A 16,237-nucleotide genomic window follows, 5' to 3' on the forward strand; every position below is an offset into this window, starting at 1 on the left:
TATGAAAAACAGATGACGAGGATTTAGACAATAAATGAGTGCCTGGAGGAATTCTGAATAGGCAATCGAGACATCACGATGTCCCATATGCTCCTTGCCAAGTAATGCACCGAATAGTACATAAACTGAATAGCTTTACTTACCTTAGCTCGCAACCATTGTTGGCCGCCAAATAGGCCAGGATGAAACTGAAAGTTAGAGAAATACGATAGTAGGTTGTCTCAAGCTTTGAAATAGTAAAATAAATATGTCATGGAAAATCCGTGAATGTTCTGAACCCGCAGGAAAAAAGAAACGCCGATCCACGTGACCCTAATAACATCACTTTGGTTTAAGCTGCTGCTGCTTAACTCCAAGCAAGTCAAGAACAACCACGCGCTTCAACCATAAACCCCCCATCGCCCACTAAAGCTGCGAAAATGGCTTCCCAAAAAGGCCAAGGTGGTAGGTTCCATTGTCTTACCTTGGACCGCTATATTAAAGCTAATCTATCTGAACAGTTGACATAACCAGCCTTTCGCCTCAACAATTAAGCCAGGTGAAGAAACAATTCGAAGAAGAGCTTACCCATCTATCGAACTCTTTCACCCAGTTGCGGGCCGCACAAGCGAAGTTCCGGGAATGTCTAAAGTCTATAGCAGGAGGTGTGACGGCGAAAGTTAAAGGTAGATGAATTGTGATAACATAGTTGTTGGAAGGACTGGTGGGCTGATTTGTGAAAGGGAATCCGATCTTGGTGCCACTAACTGCATCGCTATATGTACCCGGCACATTGGCAGATGCGGAGAATGTCATTGTGGACGTTGGAACTGGGTTTTATGTTGAAAAGGTATGCGACGTAGTATATATTGCGGGGTAATTCTATTTTCTAACTGTTGTTGTAGAGCACGAAAGATGCCAATAAATTTTACGAAGGCAAGGTTGAGGAGCTTGGTGGCAATCTGAAAGCGCTGGAGAAAATATTACAAGAGAAGACGGATGGCCTACGGCTTATTGAAGATGGTAAGTATCAAAGTCACTAGACTGGTGGTCATCATTTGATAATCCCGTGTTATTATAGTGCTAAGGCAAAAGGTCCTCAACGCCAATTCCACTTCTTGATACCCGTCTGCGAAAGGAGAGATGCCTGGACATTGGAGAATGATCTGGAATAGTTGGCTATTCAGAGTTTATGGCTTTCATGAATGCCAACAGAGAGGTCCCCAAACCGCGCGATGGAAGTACCATATTATGCGCTCTAAACGAAGCGATGAATATGAAAACTGCTGGTTGTGGGGGAAGCGTTGCGTACCGTTGAATATCTTGAGGAACTCTTGAAATACTCGCAAAAGCTGGGAATGATTATGGGCTTACCAAGGACTCAAAGAACTCGCGAGATGCATCACTGAGATAGCCTCGAATCGTTTCAACTTGGCCGACAAAGCCTTGGACTCCATGAGTGCTCTCCGTGCCATTATTGAACAGTTGCCTGAGTTGCGCATCCCAATTCCGCATCCTTGTTGTATTCTCAAGAGATTCCATCTCGACGTCCCAATCTGGATGAAACATGGAAACACTGGCCTGGACATCTGGCTCGGTAGCAGTGTCACGGCCGCACCACTCTCGGTATATGGCGATTTCGACAATATAACCGGAGTCCCGCATTCTAAAACGTATGGTGCTTCTTACCACCACTGTGTCGACAGCAATATCCCAACCTCCCTGCAAGGAAACTCCTGGGTATGGCAGGCCTAGAGAATCTGTACGCTCAGGCGAGTCGGGGGATATAGCGCTTCCAACAAGTGTTTGCCATGGTGCGTCCAAGTCTTGAATGCTATTATCGGTGATTACCTCCAGGGCGCTATCGACTTTCCTACAAGTTTTGTGGTTAGTGCTTGTTAAGACTTTCTAGATTTTTCGTTTCATACCTTTCAATGTCGATTGTTATAATCTCGATGTGCTTGTTTCTACGATTGTTTCGGAATGCTTTTGTTGCCCCAATCTGATAATCCCCATCCATGTTCCTATCGATATCTGCCTCAACCCTAATGGGAATACCCTGCGAGGTGTTGAAGAAGAGACAAACTATATCCTGAAAGCCGACGCCTTCTAACAGAAAGGTGGGGCCCTCTGTAGGACAGAACTGACTCGGCATACTAAGAATTTGTGCTTTGAGTGTCAAGGCCGCAATAGGATCCGGTAGCCTGTCAGATATTTCCTGTTAGTACTAGAACCCATTCCGGGAAAAGATAAGACTAGCAGTCTCTACTCACTTTTTATCGAATTTCGCAGCAGCTTGTACTCGCGGATTCTCCAAGATCTCCAAAAATTTCTCAAAGGAGCATTGGGACTGACCGAAAGCTTTTGGATATTGAGTTAGGTTGAGATGTCCGAAGTGGACCCGCATACGCATCCAACCTTTCAGAGGTGCGAGAGCTAGAAGATGCTTTGCAAGATGGTTATGAACCTTAGTATAGTTTTCCTCTTCTCTTGCTTCTCTTGTCGACTCCCAATTCAGCAAATCCCAGCCTGATAGCTTGTCCCCAGCCAATTCAATAATTGTGAGCCCTTCGCGGTACCTGGTTGGTCGAACTATCTGTCGCATGGTTTCTCTAGCTGGTGAAACCACAATGAAAAGTGGCGTAACTGAGAGACTCCTTGCCTTAACGTTTTGGTATGCTTGTCTAATACCTTTGATTGCCTCGGAAACGTTATATTTGGCATTCGGCTGACGTTCAGAACTGATAATCACAGACCGCGAGTCGGCGTCCCATTGAATATACAAGTTGAACTCTTTTCTGATGTGGTCTAGATCTTCCATCCTCAAACCAAGAAGTTGCATTGGAGTTTGAGATTTATCTGGCCAGAGATAACAGCCCTGCGGCGCGTCAGCAGCTGACGCAGTGGGTGGTGTGAGTTACTTACTGTTGCTACAATATAAGCATCCTCCGCCGGATCCACCAAATATCTCCCTTCTGTTGCTTTCTGCTCCGCATTGATTTGCTTGGTCAATGTCTTCCTGGTGGTTTCCAATGCTGATGACTTGGGAAACCGCTGCTGCTTTTCGACATTATGACGAGCGGGTGGCGCAGATCGACTACCTGGACCAAAGGGGTGCTGATTTCTCTGAAACGAGGGATGTTGGTTGCCTGGTCTTGGGAATTGTTGGCCTAGAGGGACCTGCTTGTTAGGGAAGGAGGAAGGAGTGACCACGGTGTGCTGAACAGCCGTCTGCTGGCTTTCCGACCGATCTGTTGTAGGATCTACTGCAGGATCTGCTACGGGGTCGTCCGCATTAGACTCCTCATCCCATCCTACACATCTATCAGCAAACCAGCCCATGGCCAAGTCGTTAGGTACTTACGTCGAGCATTGGCGCGTTCGAAGCTGAGAGGGTTAGCTTGAAGCGTGAAGGGGATGGAACACTTACTTTCTGAGGGAAGCCATATTGCCCGGCTGAAATAAAGTTGATCTAGTGAAGGTGACGGTAGGCTGCACCAGCAATTGGATAGTTGTGGCTGGACTGATGACGCGGAGGTGTTCCTCCTAAGTTTGCTCAAACAGATTGAAAATGGCTGGCCAGTACGTTAAGCAAACGGAGCGGGAAGCCGATCACGTGCGGTAACCTCCTCGGGCCGGACCGCGTCTAGTCAGGCTTCACCCGTAGCATCTACGGGCTTGTTGTTCTATTAGCGATGATATGTCTTTTTGGGGGAAGCCACTATCGTTACTGGTGTGGTGGGCCAAGTCGCGTCTGTGGCTTACAAGGCTAGGCTTTCTGATACTAGCCAACCTTGGATAACCCAAGGAACACCGACAGGAGCGAAAGAGTTATTAGTAGGTTCGACCTAACATTACCTATTTTAACTACTCTATCTAATACTCGACTTTCATATTTGTGCTTTGACAACTGATTCTTTGAAGCAGTATAGGTGCTTTCGTCCCCGGTTAGGGGGATTTCCAGCGAGATACTGGTGCTTTACAAATGAACAGATGGAATTTCATAACGCTTTGTCTTCGAGACGGCATTATGAGCCTTCATTTAGAGAGTTCTCACCTTGTAGCGAGATGTTTAGGATGTCAGCTTCTAGGTATAATCGTGGCAGTAAATGGTGGAGCCAGCAGTACCAGAGTCTAACCAAATGCAGGGTTATACCATGGTCGTTCGAAAGGTCTGCTAGTATCAACAAGAGCGGGACAGGTATTTCTTTTCTGACCCAAGCCAGGCAGAGGAATTTTCGAAGAAATATACAAAAATGTCTAGTGAGGTAACGGACGAGATGCGCGCGAATAAATTCAAGGTTTTGCCGAACTCTAAGGAACTGGTGGTCAGCTACAAGCGCCGGTCCGTCCCAGATGTCATACAGGAATAATGTCCTTACTACCGCAGCAGATTTGGAGCTTGTAGGCTTCAATGTTATCATCCGCGAACGTAGGCGGTGCCAAGTGACCGACGGGTCTCAACTCAAACTATGTTGCGAACTAGTCACTCATGTTCACGTTTCCCTTGTTTTTGTGAGATGTGTAACTAGATCCCTGTGGTACGGGAAATTACACACCACTATGGAATCTCTTGTCAGTGCAAAAGGCCACCCCCGGCAAACCAGTTCACCCTGGCGGTGATTTTGGACAGCTGCTCAGAACTTATTGCGATCTTGGGGATTTGTTTCTGAGTTTTGACACATCAATAGCATCGGGAAGTTGGCTGTTAAACGAATACGTCTTTCCCTAGAGAAAATAGAAAGCAGACTGCAACGTGCATCCATATATCTTCAGAGCCTGGCTGACCCTGGCTAAAATGGAATATTTTATGTTCAGAGACGCTAGGAGCTACTTGTTGGGTTAATGTCTAATTTTGAAATATTTCTCTGTCTTGCAGATTTAGTTGTCAAACATCGTCCACTTTGTTTGTTATATTATTTTAGGGCCGGTTACCCATGTATTATCAAATTTTGACCTGTCCTTAAAACATCTTCTATCAAAGACAGTAATTTAGAAGTTCATTCTATCACTATTTTCTACAATACTCCTTGATTCCCCAGCATACTTTCTTTGTCTATGCAGTGTACTGGATAAAGAAGATACTTGCCATGATGAAGTTTCTTGAATGGACAGTTATAGGTATTAGTGACAGTAACATACACCTTAGCAATATTCATGTGATTGGCAGCAATCACTTTAGAACCCAAGCATAGAGAGTCCCCACAACAACCAGGCTAGTTGCAGATGGATGGCATGCAGGTTTATTTTGGACAGGAGCTGATTGCAGCAGAGAACTCAGGCCAGGCTCTATCTGGGTTAGGAGAGGGTGTGATGACACACTCTGGAACTGAGCAAGAATATTTGTCTGATAATCAAGGCGGCTAAAATGATACAATCTGAATTTTCTGCGATGCGAAAAGAGCCAATAGACACCCAGAAATTTAGCCTCCTTGAAAGTTCAACTGTTCTCCTAAAGTCGAGACATTTAGGTAGCCTACAATTGGGGATTGATCACGTGTTCATGAATGAATAAATCCATGTTCGGCCGAAAAGCAGATATACTGCTCTAGGGTACAGCTTTCGAGGTCTCTACGATGGATATGAAGTACAATTCCATCAATTCTACCAATTCGATTCTTAAAAGAGAGAAGAAGAGCTTTGGTAAAGTAATGACCTCTAAGCAACTATGTTTGAAAATGTGGAACGAGTTAGATTAGGGGCCTAGACTTGTAAAGCCAATTTCATAATCAAAACAAATACCAAAGCCAGTATCCATATCGAACTACCTATGTAATCCTATTCAAACCATACGGAGTACTGTTATTACTACTGAGCTCTGTTCAGCAAACACGCCCGACTGCAGTAACTGTTCTGGCCGCGGGGCTTGGAGGCGTCTGCCCCTGAAGATCTGTTGCGGGAAGCGATAAGATTAGATTGCAGACCCGGACCGAAGTTCAGCCGGCCACGGTTGTAGCAGCTGCAGGGCCTGGAAAGCTGGAAGGGGTCTCGAAAGGGTCCTTTGCGAAACACTCCCTTTTATGTTAGCTCAATATATACGAAGCGTATAGTTTATAAATGGATATTGATAATTTGATAATTGATACCGGAGAAGTAATAGCTGACAACTAATAATTGGGACGGATCTCGGCACGGAATTGTATATCGATAAACTTGATGGTGTTGATATTCGTCCTGTTGGTACTGGGGGGGTGCAGAGGGGCGGCTACGTACATGTGTACATACGAAGTACGTACAGTAACCCCCCAGGGAATAATAATGAGAAGCGTATATGTGGCGTGGTGTTGATGTGCCTGTTAGCTTATTAGCTTACCAGAGTTACTACCGTGTATTACTATTATTACTCGAGGCTGCTAGTGGGAGGTTCCCACCTTTTGGGCTCTTTGACGGCGAGGCTTGTCTATCCCAGTCGCCAACCAATGAAAACCTGCTCGTTCAACATCAACACAACAACCCTTTGCTTTCACACCGTTCACACTATTCACACTTGTTAGGGCAGAGTAGTGTTTACGCTGTTGATTCACTACGACTCTCGATCTTTAGCCAGCCAGTCGCTAGTTGAACCACCACCTGAAATTGCAATTGCGCTCAGGACGCTGCTTACTTAGGATCTGCACTATCGCGACCTTACCTTCAAGGCTCAACCTCACCGTCAACCTGACCTTCACCCTGGACCTCTCCCACCGCCCTCCCCCCCTCCCCCTCGAACCCAGAAAAGCAATTCAACGCAACGCCTACCAGGTTCGCGCGCTCTGTTGCAACTTGCCGGTTGGATGTGTCTGTCGGCCAGGCCGTTCACCAACCACAGGAGCTGTTGAAGCTGGAAGCGTGGGAGTGAGCCTGCGAGGCCTCCGTTGCTGATATCCCCCCTCCGCTAGCTCCGACGCCCTCCCCGACAGTCGCATCCCACCTCCTCGGGGTAACCACCAACTTGAACCAAGTGACTAAAGACAGGAACTCGTTACGGAGGGCTTCGTACAGTAATCACTTTCTGCAAAGTCCTTCCCCCAATATTAAACCAGCTCAAATCTTCTCTCTCTTGCCGGCCCCCTTCCTCATCCAAACCCCATCGCTGCTGCTAGGTCCATGGCTAAAGGACCAAACGACTGAAACCCAGTCCCCTCGCCCCAATCGAGTTCCTACGATCACCCTCCGGCATCCCCAAAGGAGACGGATCCAAGAACTGTGCTGCGCTGCGTTGCCCTGCCCGCGCGTTTCCAGTGCAGTTCGACACCCATCTGACGCGCATCGCACCATTCCTTCGGTTTTTCAGCCGGCGCCGGATGTATCTGGTGATCCCGAACCACAAAAGCACAACTAGACTCTGGCACGCGGCGACAAGGTTCCAGGGCGCGCCGGCGACGGTGAGGTTATTTCGACGACCTCCAACTTGGTGAGGCAAGCTTGCTGCGGCCCGCCGAACGGGAGCAACTAAGCAACCACTGAGCTTCCTTGTCGCGGCAACTGCCCGATTCTTGCGCAAGATGCCTCTTATCAATGGAATGAAGATGGCCTGGTACGTTAGTTCCACATGGCGGGGCGCATGGCAGCCGCGGGGCGTGTAGTCGATCTAGGCTTGAGCCTCGTACGATCACCATAAAACTCCCTCCTACGCCCCGCGCTTTCTATCAGGGCCGCTATCTGCTTTTTTGTTCAACCGCTGATCTTATATTTCTAGCGAGCCATGTATACGAGGCCATCGATCAACGAAATGCACGCATGCCAACGAGCGGCTTATGGTTCCGGTGAGAAAGCCTGGCAGACCTCTCAGCCAGTGTCCGCACCCGGGAGGACAATCATGTGGGTGTGGAAGTGTCACGGCCGCGATTCCGAGGAAACAGACATGTCATTGTGGAGGAGATGGGTCCAGGCCAGCACAAGCACAAACACAAGCACCGGTACCAGCGCCGCAAATCGTCCCCCGTTCTTCGAGTCAAGGGGCCTCAGATGCTTCATCACCCACCAAACCCACATTCAAAGTTCAAAAGGCGTCAAGACCACCATCGGCAAGCAGGAAACAGTCATTTGACCCTTCGAATTTCGGAAGGATCGATATGAATAGCGTCAATATTGTTCCCTTCAAACCGCGATCTCAAAGTATACCAATTCCGGTCACTCCTGTAGAGGGATATACGATGGCTGGCCCACCGCAGACCTATGGATACAACACCCAGTATGCGAATATACAGCCACAACTCAGTCATGCCACAATGCAGCCGCCCCCAAGCCCTTACGATGGAGAAGACCCGCTTATGAGGGCTAATGGGTTCACTAATGGGTTCACTAATGGGGTGCTTCATCATGAGAAGCCTTATGTGGTTGAAAGTCCGCTCGCTACGCCATCAATATATGGGAATGGAAACTCCAGCATTGCGATGAATGGGGGATCATGTTGCACCCCACCAACGCCATTAAACCACACCAATGGAGAATCAAAGGCATATAAGAATGGCAGCTCCTGCTGCGCGCCAAAACAAAACGGCCACAACCGCACTTCTTCTCTTAGTAGCGTCATTCCGGAGCAGCAGGAGCCTAGACAGGGAAGCTGTTGTTCGTCAAAGCCACCACATACGCTGAAACAAGAGCCCGCATCTAACAATGGCACACCAATACCCACGCATGTTCCAAGCTCGCCCCAGATGCTAGCACAAGGCAATATGCCATTCAGCCCGGCCCTATACCAGCAACTAGTTTCTAGCCAACCCACAGTCTTTACGTACCCACCTACATATGGCTCGTTCCAAAACCCTCTGCAGCCATCAGCCTGGCGGCAAAGCATACAAGACAACATGTACTCTCAACCTCAACCTCAGGCTCAGATCCCGCCACCATCTGCGCAATTGCCATTTGATGCACCACTTGTCCCAGAAACCATGAATACTATTCATACATGCAGCTGTGGTGATGGTTGCCAATGCATTGGTTGCGCCGCACATCCGTATAACAATGCAACACAGGACTACGTTCGTTCAGCATGGGCTATGTCCGCAGAGCAATATACGGCAGAGATGTATAGTAATGGGCAGCCAACATCAGCACCGGAGCCACACGGGAATGCAAATGGGAACGGCTCGGTTCCACCTCAAGGTGCCGACCCCATGGCGTCGCCGACCCCTCTTACACCATCCAGCACATCATCTGGAAATGGGGAAGAGCAAAGCCTGTCTGCCGCCGATTTCTTCTTCGTCAACTATCCATTCTCATCGGAGGGTTGTGGTGGGGATACGCTCAGCTGCCCCTGCGGCGATGACTGTCAATGTCTAGGCTGTACGATACACCGGCAGCCTGCCATACCCTGTGGTGGGGAGAGGGAGAGCTGCCCCTGCGGCGATAATTGCGAGTGTATAGGTTGCTCGATACATAATGGTGGTGTAACGACATGAAATTTCGATGGTGGGTTGTCAGATAATTTGGAGTTTGGGCGTCTTGAGCGAATCACCCGGGATACACACATGTGTATAGGAGATACCACAGGCTGGATTGATACAAAGGAAAGGTGATGAACTGCATATACTGGTGGAACTTGCATCAAAGCGATTTCGGGGTTGGGATATGGATATGGATATGATACCCCGCTCCCATTAGTACTTTTCTCCTCCCTACATGTAACGGAGACAAACCTAGTACTGAGAACAAGATTCGTTATTAGTGAATATTGACAGACATTTGAATATCAAATTCTCTGACAAAACTGATATTTTCTGTCATGGACGACTTTTTGATGTTTGCGAATGTGTCGCGTATTCTCACACAAGACCCAAATCCGCAGCTCTACGGTCGAGTTCGGTGGCCAAAGGAAGAGCCATGAAGTATAAACCCCACACCCATCTTGGCTCTTTGGTCATGATTCGATTACTTTCCTGCCGATGGAGTGGTCATTATTAACAAAGCAGCTTGCCAAGCTTATATTGCTAAATCCCCGTCCACTGCATCATCATCAATAGCGTCCCCCCTTGTAATTTCGTTTCCAACTGTACTGTACATGTACAGGTGTCTATATGGAGTAGATAGCGCGACGAAGGACAAGGCGTATAGGGAAAACTGGTACCCTAAATGCTCTTGGATCCTTGGCGAGAATAGATTCCAAGCCTAACAAGCCAACTAAAACAACGACGGAGTGGTCACGCTAATCCATCACTTCTGGATATCGGGCCGTAATCCCAGGTTCAATGTTGATGGCGTTATGTTTGGAGTCCCGTCAAAGCAGATTGTTTTGGTAGTAATGGGAATTAGCAATGTGTTTTATATGATTTAATAAACTGTCCCTTGTGTCCATCAGGCTTTCTGCAGAGGATCCATGTTCCGCACAACGTGGCAGGACTCCATTCCGCCTGATGGTTAATATATGTTTAAAAATGTAACCCTCGGTGGTGATGTAGGTACCTTACCTTAGGCAGGCTGGAATATGGCTGCCTGAGGTTGACGACTATGCGTCTCGTGGTGTAACTGGTCGAGCTCGCTGAGCTTGCGATTGAACTTCTCCCGTACTCGGACTTCTACATGAGAGCTTGCCGTCATGCTCAAGACGATTATACGTCCTCCGAGTTCAACATTGACATGCTCGCAACCGATACGCCGCTCCTATCTATCCATACCTCCCAAAAATCCAATATATCGGGCTCTACCTGCGTCCGACGTATTGGTGAGCTATCTCGCCGATGTTGATATCGACGAGTTTCGCCAACGAGCCTTCGTCCCACAAAAACCTATTCTTATAACGACGAGATCGCCGACTATACCAGACTCTGCAACCTCGCAGACTGCAAGATTGCTCGGTTTAGGGATTCCTGCAGCGCAGAAATGGTTCTGCCCACGGCGTCAAGATGGCTCTAATGGAGACGGAGCGGGAGCGCCTTGTGCGGTCGTCCCATCGCGAACGTACCTCGAACCATTTCAGGAAGCCGTTCTTCCCTATGAGCTTATCGTCAACACTAAGGACGAATATATACCTGACACAGGATGGCCGCCCCTAGGAGATGGAGTACGCCCTGTGACAGCACCAGTTATCGACCGCTCGTTAGGTACGAAGTTCCACCGGTTTAGAGCCCCATTACAGCTCTTCTTGGAAACTTGCGGATGGACCCTACCCCCCAAACAGCTCTACATCGCGCAAGCACAGATCGCCGATCTCCCAAAGCAGCTACAAGATGATCTCCCAACGCCGAGAATCGTCACGGAGGCGAAGTTGGGAGATGTATATGATGCGAATATCTGGATGGGCATTCCGCCGACGTATACTCCTCTACACAAAGACCCGAATCCGAATCTATTTGTGCAGTTGGCGAGCACGAAGCTTGTACGGTTGGTTCCGCCTAGTATCGGGGGCCAGTTGTTTAGGGAGGTGCAGGAGAAAACCGGGCAGCGGGGTCCGTCGAGTTTGCGCGGAGACGAGATGATGGATGGACCTGAGAGGGACGCTTTGGATGAGGCTGTCTGGGGGACGGACGTGACAGAAGATGGGGTTGGGACTGGGATTGAGGTTATTGTGCGACCTGGAGAGGCGCTGTTTATACCGAACGGGTGGTGGCATAGTATCAAGAGTGTTGGGACGGATGTTACAGCATCTGTCAATTGGTGGTTCCGTTGACCAGGCGTTACCTTGACATGCCTTGGGATGTTAGTGGCACTGCTCCAGTTGAGAAATTGGATTCAAGTGAATGTACTTTTAGCAGCGTGAGTAATCTTCCAGCACATCTTAGACCTATATGGCGATCTAGCTGCACATTCAGAGATGGATATATTCGAAATAATATCCTATAAAGCTATGAATGATAAACTCGACGCTCACGCGAGAGATTTCATACACCTGTCCCTAAGTTATCATCAAAGGAAGCAGCCTTCTCACTTTTATGTCGCACAGCCACAACAACTATAAAGACCACCCTAACCCCTCTTCTTAAACAGAGTCAAATCTAAAGGAATCCTATCCCCCATCCACGTCGCCCTCTGCGTATGATCCCTCTCCTGCTCATCATGCTCGCCCGTCTTAGGGTTCACCGTATTAGGATGAACTAGGGCGCTCAACGGGCCGCGATTGATTATCAGCCACGGGATGAAGGCGCCGAATTGAGCGGGTGTGAAGAGGTTAACTTCGAACATTGCTACCGGACTACGGCGAAGAGGGGTTAGCGAAGTGAAATTTGAGCAAGATTTTATATGACTCCGAAAAATGTCAAGCAGTAGGACGAAAGCTACTTGTCGAGGCCCATCATTGGACGAATCCCCAGATAGTAGGGTGCGTGACATGCTGAAGAAATTATATACTTACTGAGGACCAATTGGCTCCTCCCAGAATTTATATATGCGGAGTTCTGGGACTAGGTATATAATCAGCAAACTGTAAACCTGCATCGTGGAAAAAGAGGAGCGAAATTTACATTCTCGACGAATCCGCTCCCATAGCTCGCGAGCATATTTAAGCTGTGTTGGGTTCTTTTGAAAGTAATAGATATGGATATCACTGTTTTATTTACTTTAGCTAATTTGCTCCTCGTAAGCCCACAGCTGAAGTGTTAGAGATAAGACTAGGAGGAGGTAAAACTGACAAAGCACCTCTCACACCATTATCCAGCGGCTCCGTAAATCGCTCATAGCTTTTGCTCAAAACGCCCGTTGGGGGGTTGGCATAGCTCTTCCCATCCTCGGCCTTCTCGTCGGGTAGCGGCGGGGCGTTCTCGTAGCCCTGGAGGGGTGACGGGTAGGTGTATGCTGAGGCGTCGGCCATGTTATATTATATTAGGTGCTTTATGCTCCGGGTTTTCTATTGCGGAATCTGGATTTGGATGGGGAAAGGAGTTGGATGGGATAATATATCAATTAAAGGATTATCAATCCATACTGGCTTTGGTAACGGCTGACGGTTCGGTGTGGTTGTTACGTGATGCGGGCACTGTACCACCCCGCCGCTTAATAAGCTTCATGTTGCTATCGACGTTTTGCTTGGCGGGCTACTCGTCTGAGTTCGTTCTTTGGAATGTTCAATGTACCAACGAAGGAACTTCAATTTTTAATGTTTAGATTGGGAAGTTTATGTGTCAAATTAATAAATGGCATTTACCAGTCACCTTGACTTGGGGGTATGGCGTAATCCAGCCTGCATATACCTCATAAATGAGCGTTGAAGGATATATGAAAGTGAATTATGCTATTTTTAGCATAATATCATGGCAACCTCGGCTTGCTACTCTAGAAAGTCTAAGTAAAATACCTAGCTGTTTCATCAACTTTGCGCTTGAGCGACTAGATCATTGTAAATGTAAGCCTGTATACTTTATGTCTTCTCTTCGAGTCTATTGTCGTACCTTTGGCATATTTTCGGTATTAGCCCTCGTCCTGACGTCACCGTCTAATATATATTTGTGTAGTTTGATGCCCATGAATGATTTCTAGACGCCGACTACCAGTATGAACGGTTACTTCGACGCGATGGGGTTCTCGATGCTTGCATGTCAGAGCTGGCACACACTCATGTAAGCAGTCCCTGGTCATACACCACTCAGTCTCGATCGTTTCGTATATTGTGGACTCCAAAACGTGAGCGACGTTCACCGCCAGAATGTCTTAGATGAGAAGGTGGAAGTAGTGTGGGCGAATCCTTCCAAGAGAACGAACTTCGCAGCTAAACTCAGCGCGGTGCTTGACAGAAAATCAGTTCGTCCGGCCCACATCCACCTTGATCTTGATGTTCAAGATGAATGACTCGGGAGGGTTAATCATGAATGTCCGTCGCCTGGAGGTTTTTATAAATTTAAAACCAATAGCTGCATGAGCCTCGTGCCTGCAAAGCTTACCCCTATATCGCTCACAGTTTGCTCGTGAAATCCTAACTTAGAAGGTGATACTAAGATCTAAGATTGCAGTTGGGGCGATTAGTCTCTTTGAAACATCATTGCTAAAAACCGATGTACTTTCTAAAGAATGAATTTGAGGATTGACGCCCTCTTAATGCCACGGTAAATATCTAGTAACTCACTTTACAGTTGGGAGAGGAACGAGGGCTAACATGTTCCTAATACTCCCGTACTTACTCTGCGTCTCCTCTCCTCCTCTACGAAGTATGCACATGATAATCACTCACGACCTGACCTTAACCCCGATTTATTATGTCAGCACCGCTGACCAACGAATCAGACTCCACCCCGTTCATGACTCGAGTTCGTCCTACGCGTCACGGCCTTTCCTTTTGCTTGCTTGCCCCGTGGTTGGAGGCCCACTAGAATATTTATAATTTTTTCTTGTCAAAACCTGGCGGTAGTTCTAAATCCCGATTATAGTCCGACTTTGGGACACCAGTCGGATCGGACCTCGCCACCAGCACCACGAAATACAGTGATTTCGCCAGAACAGGGGTTCTATCCTGAATGGGAATTTTGGAAGCTTTTAGCTGGAAAACTTTCCAACAAGACTGGAGTTCTAGCAGGTATCTAGATGTTGCCTGCCATCGTTTAATCTGTGGAACCACTAATATTTAGGAGAGTTTCACGAGGCACTAACTCCGAAAAGTTACAAATACGTTTCAATCGGTTTCTTACAAATCAACTACCTGACTAGGTACCTAGGTAATATTCGCCTTAACTAAGAGTATCTTTTAGATACTCCGCTAACTGTAGACCAGTATATAATGTAAGGGTCTCTAACCCAATTCGCAACTGTCAATCCATCCGTTCAGTCCATTCATTTATTTAATTATTATCATTTATTATACTACTTCGATTAGCAACATATTAAACAGCAACGAAATAAGCAACCATGACGAACTGGCCAGATGTCCATGTTAAGGCCGCCGAGGGAATCTCCTACTTCACTCCCGCCCAGCAACCCACCGCTGGCACGGCTCGCGACCCTCAGACGAGCGGAAAGGTCATTCCTAAACTTTTCAAACCCCTAACGATTAGGGGACAGACGTTCCAAAACCGCCTGGGAGTAAGTGATTCCTCTCACGTGTATCCCGGTCATCATTAACCATCTCTCCAGCTGGCGCCCATGTGTCAATATAGTGCCGATGATGGCCACATGACTCCCTGGCACGTAGCCCACTACGGCGGTATTGCCCAGCGTGGACCTGGAATGATGATAATCGAGGCAACCGGAGTTCTTCCCGAGGGCCGTATTACTCCCGGTTGTGTCGGATTGTGGAAGGATTCTCAGATTGCACCGACAAAGCAAGTCATCGAGTTTGCCCACAGTCAGGGTCAAAAGATCGGTATTCAGCTGGCGCACGCTGGTCGCAAGGCCTCGACAGTTCCCCCTTGGCTTGGCGGAGTCACTGCAACTAATGCCGTTGGCGGTTGGGTGGATGGTGTAAAGGCACCCAGCGCTGTCCCATTCGCACCGGGAGACATCATCCCCAAGGCCATGACCAAGGAAGATATCCAGGAAGTCAAGGAAGCCTGGGTTGCTGCAACGAAGCGCGCTGTAGCGGCTGGAGTAGATTTCATTGAGATTCATAACGCCCACGGATACTTACTCTCGTCATTCCTGAGTCCCTCGTCGAACAAACGCACGGATGAATACGGTGGCAGCTTTGAGAATCGCATCAAACTCTCCCTGGAAGTTGCCCAATTAACCCGCGAAACTGTCGGTCCAAACATGCCTATTTTCCTCCGCGTTTCTGCCTCCGACTGGTTAGAGACCAACGGATCAGAAGACAAGGGTTGGAAGCTCGAAGATACAGTGGAATTTGCCCGGGCTCTCGCTGCTCAGGGATGTGTTGATTTGATTGATATCAGCAGTGGCGGTGTCCACAGTGCTCAAAAAATAAAGGCTGGACCGGCTTTCCAGGCTCCTTTTGCGGCAGCAGTGAAAAAGGCAGTTGGAGATAAAATGCTCGTCGCCGCTGTGGGAATGATCAACAACGGCGTTTTGGCTGACAATATCTTGAACGAGAGTGATTTAGATGTCATCCTTGTCGGACGTGCCTTCCAGCGTGATACGGGATTGGCCTGGCAGTTTGCTAAGGACTTGGACGTTGAGATTGCAATGGCCGGGCAGATTCGATGGGGATTCACTAGTTTCCGGAACGCCTCGGAGTATATCCAACCTAATTCTATGAAAGCGTCGATTTTTGATTAGATACCTTACGAACGGATCGGGCGTTTATAGAATGGTTATGGCATTGTCCCAAGCTTATTATACAATTAAAATATACCACCTACAAGACTCTACCAGTAGACAAACCTAATAATTGTTAAGAGGATATATCTCCTTAACATGACCATAAGATAATTTTTTTCTGTTAAGATAGTCCTATTTAGTTAAG

General features: G+C 47.8%; 6 protein-coding genes across 6 annotated transcripts; 4 read left to right on the plus strand and 2 right to left on the minus strand.

Annotated features, from left to right (window-relative positions):
* Positions 1-419: 419 nt before the first annotated feature.
* On the plus strand, positions 420-1,154 carry BP5553_02006 (Prefoldin; the record flags this gene model as incomplete). The annotated part of the gene is made up of 5 exons (XM_032010629.1): positions 420-444; positions 501-665; positions 723-829; positions 885-1,002; positions 1,075-1,154. 5 exons carry the CDS (start codon positions 420-422, stop codon positions 1,152-1,154), a joined length of 495 nt encoding a protein of 164 aa, XP_031874683.1.
* Positions 1,155-1,341: 187 nt separating this feature from the next.
* BP5553_02007 (uncharacterized protein) lies at positions 1,342-3,426 on the minus strand (the record flags this gene model as incomplete). The annotated part of the gene is made up of 6 exons (XM_032010630.1): positions 1,342-1,852; positions 1,908-2,183; positions 2,253-2,857; positions 2,905-3,293; positions 3,344-3,366; positions 3,410-3,426. 6 exons carry the CDS (start codon positions 3,424-3,426, stop codon positions 1,342-1,344), a joined length of 1,821 nt encoding a protein of 606 aa, XP_031874684.1.
* A 4,037-nt stretch (positions 3,427-7,463) lies between these two features.
* On the plus strand, positions 7,464-9,362 carry BP5553_02008 (uncharacterized protein; the record flags this gene model as incomplete). Its single annotated transcript, XM_032010631.1, has 2 exons — positions 7,464-7,495; positions 7,658-9,362. The coding sequence occupies 2 exons, from the start codon at positions 7,464-7,466 to the stop codon at positions 9,360-9,362; spliced, it is 1,737 nt and encodes a 578-aa protein (XP_031874685.1).
* A 1,133-nt stretch (positions 9,363-10,495) lies between these two features.
* Positions 10,496-11,566, plus strand: BP5553_02009 (uncharacterized protein; the record flags this gene model as incomplete). The annotated part of the gene is made up of 1 exon (XM_032010632.1): positions 10,496-11,566. One exon carries the CDS (start codon positions 10,496-10,498, stop codon positions 11,564-11,566), a length of 1,071 nt encoding a protein of 356 aa, XP_031874686.1.
* Positions 11,567-11,862: 296 nt separating this feature from the next.
* BP5553_02010 (DOPA-like protein) lies at positions 11,863-12,703 on the minus strand (the record flags this gene model as incomplete). The annotated part of the gene is made up of 5 exons (XM_032010633.1): positions 11,863-12,088; positions 12,248-12,296; positions 12,357-12,399; positions 12,453-12,483; positions 12,525-12,703. The coding sequence occupies 5 exons, from the start codon at positions 12,701-12,703 to the stop codon at positions 11,863-11,865; spliced, it is 528 nt and encodes a 175-aa protein (XP_031874687.1).
* A 2,024-nt stretch (positions 12,704-14,727) lies between these two features.
* On the plus strand, positions 14,728-16,050 carry BP5553_02011 (Uncharacterized protein; the record flags this gene model as incomplete). Its single annotated transcript, XM_032010634.1, has 2 exons — positions 14,728-14,901; positions 14,953-16,050. The coding sequence occupies 2 exons, from the start codon at positions 14,728-14,730 to the stop codon at positions 16,048-16,050; spliced, it is 1,272 nt and encodes a 423-aa protein (XP_031874688.1).
* Positions 16,051-16,237: the final 187 nt, after the last annotated feature.

This window comes from Venustampulla echinocandica, assembly GCF_003357145.1.
Source record: "Venustampulla echinocandica strain BP 5553 chromosome Unknown scaffold_0, whole genome shotgun sequence".
Taxonomy (NCBI): Eukaryota; Fungi; Ascomycota; class Leotiomycetes; order Helotiales; family Pleuroascaceae; genus Venustampulla; species Venustampulla echinocandica.